The following is a 9,417-nucleotide window of genomic DNA, read 5'->3' on the forward strand; positions in this document are numbered from 1 at the left end:
TCAATCTTGACCCAAAGAACGGTGAAGAGCTCCCAAAATTTACAATCTTAAACAAACAAACACCACCAAAAAATTCAGAAAATGATTTGAGCATCCACCAAGAAGAAAGAACCATATCGACGACGCCTCTGAATAAAGAATTCACATTGGTCTTAGAGGTAGAAGAACATGCAGAAATTGAAGAACTACCAGAGTTTGGCAGCTGGCCGCTTTTAACAAGTTATTTTTACTATGCATGCATGCATGCATGTCTAGGCATGTTTAATGTAGCAGATCACTTTCACTAATGAAACGGGTTCATGTTACTAGTTTATGTATCATATCTCTTTCATCACATGACTAAACCAACGAGTATGGTTGTAAATTATCTCGAAACAACTAGCTTGAGCTCCGCATTGAGTTTGGCTCGACAAAACTAGGCTCTTGAAAGAAACAAGCCAACTCTATGTTCGGCTCGATAAGAAACAAGCCAACAGCTTGAACATTGATACGATTGACTAGTAAAGCTAGTCAGCAGCTTGTATTTCCAGTTCAACTTTCCTGTTAATACCATATGAGTTAGTGTGTATAGATATTGTATGATCATTATACCGTTATTACGGTGGGAATACGTCGTCAACAGGGGTCATCCCCAACCCATGCACACAACCACACGAGACAATTTCAGCACAATCACTACCCTTTTACTCTTTGTCCGATTGAATTTTCATCAATCGCAAAGGCAAAAACAGCTTCAAGGGCAGCATAAAACATTCACAAGCATTGAGGTCCACAGTTATAGTAGCAAGAAATCTAGAGGCACCCATGGGATGCATCAACCAAGCACCTTCAAGAACACAACCTTTCCCTTTCCCTTTTCACAATTTAAAGTCGTTTACTGGAACGAAAATGGTGTGCTGCGAGGTTTAAAGGTAATGAAACAAGAATAAGTAGGTGTTTATAAGGTTTGAGATTTATTGTAATATATTTGTTCGAACATCAGCCTTTGTTCAAACATCTCAAACCATTGCATATAGGCCAAGGTTTTTACATCACAAGGAATCATAATTTGATCAACAAATAAACAAAAACTAATTAACTCAAACTCATTCGTCACCAGATTTTCACTGTGGATTTGACGACTGTATCCCATGACACTTGAAAATCTCTCTAAATCCGTAGGCACTAGTATCGTAATTGAACTGGAAGCGTGCAGATAACAACAAAAAAGACAACATGTTAGAATAAAAAATGGAGGGGAAAAAAGATGCCGAGTGTCTGTATGCATACATAAAGAGTAAAAATGGCTTCATGGGTTTCCCTATAATATGGAGTGATGTAATCAGGTTGGAATGTGACATGACGGCGGAAAATCCAATTCTTAAGAAAATAACATCATAATTTGTAAGCAAGCTTGGAAACTTACTGGTAGAACTTTCACAGAGTACTTTGTAATATTTGCATCAGAAACCCTTCCCTCGTTCTGTGCCTGCATCAGAAAATTTTTCAAGTAAGCAAAAGACGAGCAGGGGCATAGTGCCTAAGAGGTCTCAGTCAAAATTACAAAAGAAAACCCTCAGCATATCACAAAGCTGGTCATGGAAAGAGAATCACTACTTTCTCTTATTTTCCAGAAAGGAACAAATACATCATGAAGTTTCCATTTTTATCCCGAATTTGTTTGATGGCCTTTAACCCACTACAATGAAAAATTAAATGCCATGATGGAACCATGATCAGATTGCGTGCCACCAGGACTTGTTTGAATGCTACAGAAAATAAAACGGACTCGCTTCAAGTTCAAGGTTCAAAACAAGAGAGAACAATTTAAAACATGTATTGGGACAAGCAAAAATAGGCATTTTAGAGGAAAAAAAAAATGTTGTCTTACTTGTTGTGGACTATGAAATATTTCTATAAATGGATATTCCTTCCTCTGCCGTGTTATACAGAAACCAGGATATTTTGGGCATTCGACCTGAAAATGCCAATGCAAGAACAAAACATAAGAGATTTACTGTTTTAAGGGAAGATTAACAAAACCTTATGTGAAAGTTGCCTCAAGAATTATAAAAGCATGCTTTCATCAAAGACATAGCTCTTTCTTCATTTTTTCTGGTGTGGGCAGCTCTCGACTTTAAACCTAACACCTCCCGCTTCGAAAGAATGCCAAAAATATCATTGGGCTATAAGGTCCAAAGGTAAAGGCACAAGCTCTAAATCACACATGCTGCTTATAAATATGTTTTCAAGGCTCATACTAGCATACAACATGTTTGAGCATTAATAACTGAAGGCAAAAAATTGATATCATTAACAATTAATGGTAGTATTTGTTTGCTTACACGCATAAATTTTACATGTGGATAAAACTCAGCCGCAACTTCCTCCAATACTCCATCAAGATGTTTTGTGAGATTACACCTGTATTATCCGAAGCGAGTATTTAAACCTCTAACTGAAGAGTCTAGGTTTAACATAAAAAATAAAAAATGACGGAGACCAACTCTAGATGACCTGAGGGTGAATGCAACAACCACGGGATGGCCTTCATGAAGGAGCTGGACAAACTCGCGTTCTGATGTAAAATGGATGACCCTTGATGGCCCAAGATCCTTTGGATAACCAGTATAATATCTTATATTACAGACCATAAACATAAGGAGTCGGAAGTGGTACAACCGTAATACAGTCAAGTTTGATTAGACGACCATGATAAGAGGCTGTGTAGGGAAAGCCCAGAATTAAGAAGTGCCTACATCCTAAACTAAACTTTTAAATACTTTATAAGATCCAAGACCAACGGAAGTAGTTCAAAATACAAAAAACAGTAGCAAAAGGCCTTAGAAAAACAAAAATATATCATCTTAAGATCGAAAATGACAAGTAAAATTATAATGCTCATACTTGGATGCTGCACGGAGATGGCTGATCATTTTATCAAAAAGTGATGGCTCCCCCATTTAATAAGCAACACACAAAATATCCTGCATGTTAATTTGATAGTAGTTATTCAACTAATTGCCACTATAATACGAGAGAATGAAAAAACGCAAAAGATTCATGAACCATCAGCCACAGAATGCATAACGATCAAGTCTGTATTTTTCCACATCAAACCGAACCCAGCTATTCCCACTGTCAGGCATTTCATCAAACACATCCAGTACTTCAAAAGAAAGAGAATTTTTCAAAGTAGCTGGTATTCAAGCGAGTATTCCACGCGTCATAAGTGAAGGGACACAAAAAAATATATCATTTCCTCCATTTGTATCATGACATGTGGTGTACCGCTTGAATACGCCGCACTTGGAAAAATCTATAAGAAGGAGAACCTTTTCTACAGACCATGCGAAATGAAGCACACAGATCAACACTGTTACTGCATTAGAGGTGTGTTCTACTAAAACCCACTTCTCAGCAGAACTCAAACGAACAGTTGAGCTCACAAAACGCAACTTGCGCTCTGTTTCTTAACGAAATGATAGAAAGGAACAAACTTGGATTCCATGAACAACTAAACAAAATTTGAGGATTAAAAACATAAGAAATATGTATAATTACGGTACAGAAGACGAGAGAAATCACAAAGTACCTGGGTGGGTCGCGGCCAATTAAATTCTACAGAAAAGTAGGGTTTATGCAACGGCAGCAATCAATCTGAAAATCCCAGTAGAGCTTTTGTAATAAGCGACTTGCCAAAGCCCAAAGCCCTGCCGTTCTCGATCAAAAGCCGCTGCATCTAAAGAGCTGAGAACTAGTTTAAATTCAAATTTGCCCACTTAAATTTTGTTTTGTCCTACTTTGGTCTCCCAACTTTGTTTTCGTCCCAAACTGATCCCTCAGCTCCAGGGTGCAAGTTGGATTGAAAATTCCAATTTGAACAAAAAAATTCCACTCTGAGTCCGAACATTTCTGATTCTAAAAAAATTTTAAAAAATTTGGATGGCAATTAGAATGTATCGATCCTAAATTTTTCAAACTTAGTGTAATAAAAAAAAAAAAAACTCATGCGTATTCTTATTTTATCATGTTTATTGTTATATTTAAATATGCTTTATTTCTTATTTTGTATATTAAAAATAAAGAGTTGTAGTGACATATGTTTTTATCAATATTATGATTGTGTAAATCATAAGTAGAGAAAAAAATAAGAATCCTTTGGATCTAGAAGATTTTTTCTAATAAATTTTGTATTACTTGGAGAGCAAGTTTCTCTCTCCTTATTACTATAAATAAATAAAGGCACAAGGACTAAGGATTCAACACACAATTCCTCAAGCCTATTTTCCACTCTCTTTCTCTCTATGCCGCACCCCTCAGTTAAATATAGGCAACGACATGTTATTAGCACGCTCTTCATGCTGTGCTAAAGAGAATTTATTCGTCTTCAATCAAGGAATTATTACGTTTTAATTTTTTTTTAATTGATTAAATTTTGATTTTATTGAATTCATATACTTTTATTCATTCAATTTATTTTTCTTATGTTGAATGTGATACAAGTTTTGAAGATGGAAAGCCGAAATTGAAGAAATAATTTTCTGCATCAAACCATTGCATCCATATTATCACGCAATCATGTTCTTCCAAAACAACGGTTTTTATTTTGATATTTTTGCAACTCTAATAACATAAACATTCACCATAATGCATAACTCAACTTTACGTTTTTCGAATTTTAGATTCTACATAAATTGTGTATACATTATATTTATAATTATTGAATTATGTGAATTTGATATTGTCATGAATTGCATCAAATATATGTTCATTCATTAAAATTTTTTGAATATACATTGAATTAAAAAAAAAATAATAATAATAAAAGAAAGAAATCGGAAACGCAACCTGGGTGCTTCGAACCCATGACCTTGCACCGGTCACCAGGCCTGCAACCTGCGTGACTGAGCCGAGCCTCAAGCTGAAGAGGCAGTAGCTCACTCTCTCCATGAAAACCAAACGACACCGTCCATGGCATCGTCCCTAAATCCCACCCTCACCTGCAGACAAGTCACGGCACCTACGCCAATTTCCATTGGACTCACGACCTAAAGTTTGTTTTTTTTTTTTTTGAGGGCAAATTCATCCTCTCCAACGATGATTATCGAAACTCTCGTCGAATTTCATCAAGATTTCTTAGGGTTTCAATTCGAAATCCCCATGGTTTTCACATCCAATGTTGAGAAATCAAAATTCTCCGTTCATAATAGGGTTCCAGTTCGAACCCTAACTTCCCCAACCAAAAAATCACCAAGAACACGGCCACCCAATGTGGTGGCGCTGGTCTCAACTCCGGCGAGCTCACCCAGCAACACTGCTTTTTGGTCCAAAACGTTAGCCCTTTGGGCTTTGATTTCTTAGCCCTTTGGAAAGATCTATCTGGGCTCACAGATCATAGCCCGTAACACATAACTCAGCCTTATTTTTTTTCCTGTTTGGGCTCGGCCTAATACATGACACCAGCCCGAGAACTATGGTGTCCCACGTGCTTGCAAAGCACACGATCGCTGCCCCCGTTGGGCTGATGGATCTTACCTAGGTTTAGGCCTGATTCTTAACTCTCGGCCCTTGACATTCAAGCCCATTTTTGGGCTTGGATCCCATTCCTTTTCAGGGTTTTTAATAGCCTATTAGGGCTTTGGTCCAATACCTGGGCCACCAATTATATTGCCTTCTTTTTTTTTTTAGGCCTTATGGGTTTTAAATTTTTTCACCCAACTTTTAATTTTGGCCCAAAATCCAAATAAATTATAAAGTCTATACATATTTGCATATTTTCTTGTTGCATATTTTTGTATATATTGCATTTGTTTACAGGTATTATGAACTTGAAGTTCATAATTCTGAACCCGAAGTTTCGGAAAAGTGTCATAGAAACCTGAAGTTTCTTAACGCGCAACACTCATGTTGAGACCTGAAGTTCTCCCTGCTTAAATCCGTTTAAACCAAACCATGTCTTAGAACCTAAATGTTCTAAACTTTGATGTTTATGAAAATTTTATTTCCTAAAATGCCAATCACATTCTTGTTTCCGCCATTCAACGTATTGTCGAACTGTAACAAGTTTGATTTCATTGATTTGGAAGTTTCGACAAAGAAACTACTTTATGTGGATATAAGACGTGACACCCTACTTGACTACGACTAGTTGCGAAATCATTGTATCCAGTTATGATATGGAAGAGGTGAATAAGCCTCTGCCCTGATCTTCATTCGAAGACTTATGCCTGAAGCATATCAAATGGAAGTACCTCACTGTTGAGGACTTTATGGCTCTTTGACTCACTTTGGACCGTTCCAAATCATGCAAAGACAAATTCTTGCCCACAAAACATGAGTGAAACCTTACATCCATGAATAGGTACAATTCTGAAGTTTATATCTGATTGAATTTTGACTGGAAGAAAATCTTTCTCGTCCTTCTATATCTAAATTGCTCATGAAGTAGCGGTATAGAGAGCGGAAGTTTACCAAATTCTCGGATTTGATTACTACCACACTTATGAGAGAATGGTACCCCAACAATTCGGCTGGGAACTACCGAACAATATAGACCCAGTTTCGGCTAGAATCTACCGAATGGTGGTGCCCTGCTTCGGCAGGGATACACTGAAATGCATGCTCTGGTTCGACAGAGGTGCATCGATAGGCATGCTCTGCTTTGGCAGAGATGTATTGAACGGTATTGCTCTGCTTAGGTAAAGACTATCGAACAGACCCTCCAGTTTCAGATGGAGCCTACCGAACCCAAGTCTGGGTCTGTCTTTCTCTTATACAATCTAATTTCGAGTTTGTTTTACAACTAATGGTAGAATCAGGCCTACTAAGAGGTGATGTCACGCCCGAAGCATGATCCCTGGCACCTAAAACTTCAAGAATATGGGATAGTATTCCCGAACCTCAACCCTATAGAATCTAACTTCGTTTTGACAGAATAGACCATTTGTTATGCACTTTTCCATGCTTTTACCAATGTTGTTGAGGAGTACCATTCCAATAGTCAATCATTAAGACTGATTTTGCTCTATCTAACACATTTGGAAGAGCGAAATTTGACATGGAAGGCCTATTGGCCAAACCCCCTTGTATATTTGGTGTTTGGATATCACTATTATTCTATAATAAAGAGTTAATTAACAAAACTTACCACATGTGACTACAATTAACTCATGCTTAGGTATGTTTTGTGGGGAAGTTAGCAGTCTGGTTCTTTGCTAACTTTATACCTAATCATCCCCTGACAACCTTTCAGGCTTATCCAACCTGATTGTGGGGCATGACACTGCCCTATATTGTCCAATGGTACTAATTTTACCATAAAAGGAAGCCTTATACTTACTTGTTCTAGAAGAACGTCTTTTGAGCTTTAAGGATATTCGAGAGTATTACTACCAAATTGAAAACGTAGAAAATGGAGTAAAATTCCTTAGCATATTACCATATTGCACTTCCAATGAATATAGCCAGAAGCATATTCTAGAGAAGATGGAACACTTAACGAGTGGATTACACCCATTTAGGTCCACTATGTGGCCAGCCAGAAGCCCACGATTTGAAAGGAATTTTCACTATGGATGTTTGGGATATCTAGGATGATTCGTGATGCGCTGTTTTGGGCATTCTTTTACCAGAAGTAAAGACATCATACCTGAACACGTACTATACCTTAGCACCCTCCATCTTTCCTATAAGGGATTCAAATGGGACATTTATGGACTGATTTAACCACCCTGCAGACTATTTAGATACTTTATAGTATTGGTTGATGCTTCTACATGTTGGTCACACGTGTGGCTATTGTCCACAAGCAGCATTCTCCACACTGGTGGCTCAGATTAACAAGCTCAAGGCTCACCACCTTGATTATCTTATCAAATTTATTTGATTTGATAAGTTTGAGAATTTACATTGAAAACTTTCGATGGATATTGCATGCCGGTTGGGTTTTAAAGTTTAACATCCAATCCCATGTTCATACCCAGAACGACCCAGCAGAAGTATTCATTAAACGCTTTCAAATGATTGCGCGATTGATTGGTCATACGTACCAAGTTCTCAATCTCTGCTTGGGGCCATGTAATATTGCAAGCAACCAACCATGTTGGTCTGCCTAAGGCCCGTCACGACCCGACCTTATAAAGTGTGTGTCAGTTGGTTACTAGATACGAACCCGACATATCGCATCTGCGCGTCTTTGGTTGTGCGGTCTATGTACCATTTTTGTGCCGCCCTAACGTACAAAAGAGAAAAGGGGTCCTCAGGGAAGGATGGGAATCTATGTGGGTTATGATTCTCCTTCTAATATTCGTTCCTTAGAACGTTTGACAGGTGATCTCTTTACTGCTCGTTTTTGCAGATTGTCACTTTTATGAGACAATCTTCTTGTCGTTAAGGGGAGATAAAAATGTCAACGTTCCTAAAAGAACTGCACGAATTATCATGGATGTCCCCACTATGTCTGCAAATGTGCCTACAAAGATGTGTACCAAATGTACGATGGACCTTTGTCCCAAAAGCAGGAACGCCACTACTATGGCCGACCCTCGCACATTGGCGGCTAGCCAATCAATCTATCATATGCCAGAAGCATGGTAGATCACTCGGTTCGAGGATTCACCTCCCCAAAAGTGGAGGAATGTGGCATGAATGAATCCGTCCCTTGATCGCTGTCTCAATCATTTTCGTGTCATGAGATTAAATCTGGATTACTCCCGAGACCTGAAGTTCTTGGTTCAGTATACTAGTTTGGATGAGATATGGAATTGGAATGAAATTATCATAGATGATGTTTCATTTATATAGTAATTACTGACATAAATGAAAAGCGACGATAACGAACCGTGTTCCGTTGATTAGTATCAACATAAAACTGATTAGTCAACTAGAAAAGTCAATTGATGATGAATGAGATGAATGAAATAGTGTGATATGACACCTTGTGGTGCAAGGTTTCTCTCATACGCCATGTGATTGATTGCAGCATTACAAACGTAGTTGTAGTATCTCTAGGATCCTGATATGAACCCTACATGGAATTTCCAAATGACTTACATGTACTGATTCAAATAGTTCTAGTTCACAAGAACACCTTCTTAGTTCTGATGAGGACTTCACTTTACGGATGCAGAACTATCCAGGTGGATGTGGTATACCCGCCTAAGTGAATATTTGATCAATTAGGGATATATGCCCCTGCGTGTACAAAATCTGAAATTGTTGAAGTTGAGAAAACTAACTCAAACCTAAAGTCGACATTACTTTGACTTGAAGTTTTGAGCTAGTTCTAATGGTATTTTGGTCCACCACTCGAACTAGACCCAAAAGGTGTTTCGTCTAAGTATACCCTGATCGTCTGTATGCTAGATGCAAATGAGATCTTTATGGAGAGTATGGAGCATAAAGTTCCATATTGGAACGTGAGGCAACTATATATAA

General features: G+C 37.9%; 1 protein-coding gene across 2 annotated transcripts; it reads right to left on the minus strand.

Annotated features, from left to right (window-relative positions):
- Positions 1–984: 984 nt before the first annotated feature.
- Positions 985–3,935, minus strand: LOC137737993 (uncharacterized). Of its 2 annotated transcripts, none has more exons than XM_068477586.2 (7): positions 3,575–3,935; positions 2,887–2,966; positions 2,497–2,616; positions 2,325–2,403; positions 1,871–1,957; positions 1,406–1,468; positions 985–1,181 (listed from the first exon to the last, which is right to left on the minus strand). In XM_068477586.2, exons 2-7 carry the CDS (start codon positions 2,940–2,942, stop codon positions 1,104–1,106), a joined length of 483 nt encoding a protein of 160 aa, XP_068333687.2. In that variant the 5' UTR covers positions 2,943–2,966; positions 3,575–3,935; the 3' UTR covers positions 985–1,103. The 2 variants fall into 2 exon arrangements, with proteins under 2 accessions (XP_068333687.2, XP_068333688.2); XM_068477587.2 differs by having other exon boundaries at positions 2,497–2,702; positions 3,575–3,933.
- Positions 3,936–9,417: the final 5,482 nt, after the last annotated feature.

The sequence above is a fragment of the Pyrus communis genome, chromosome 13 (genome assembly GCF_041283825.1).
Source record: "Pyrus communis isolate YQ-2024b chromosome 13, ASM4128382v1, whole genome shotgun sequence".
Classification (NCBI taxonomy): domain Eukaryota; kingdom Viridiplantae; phylum Streptophyta; class Magnoliopsida; order Rosales; family Rosaceae; genus Pyrus; species Pyrus communis.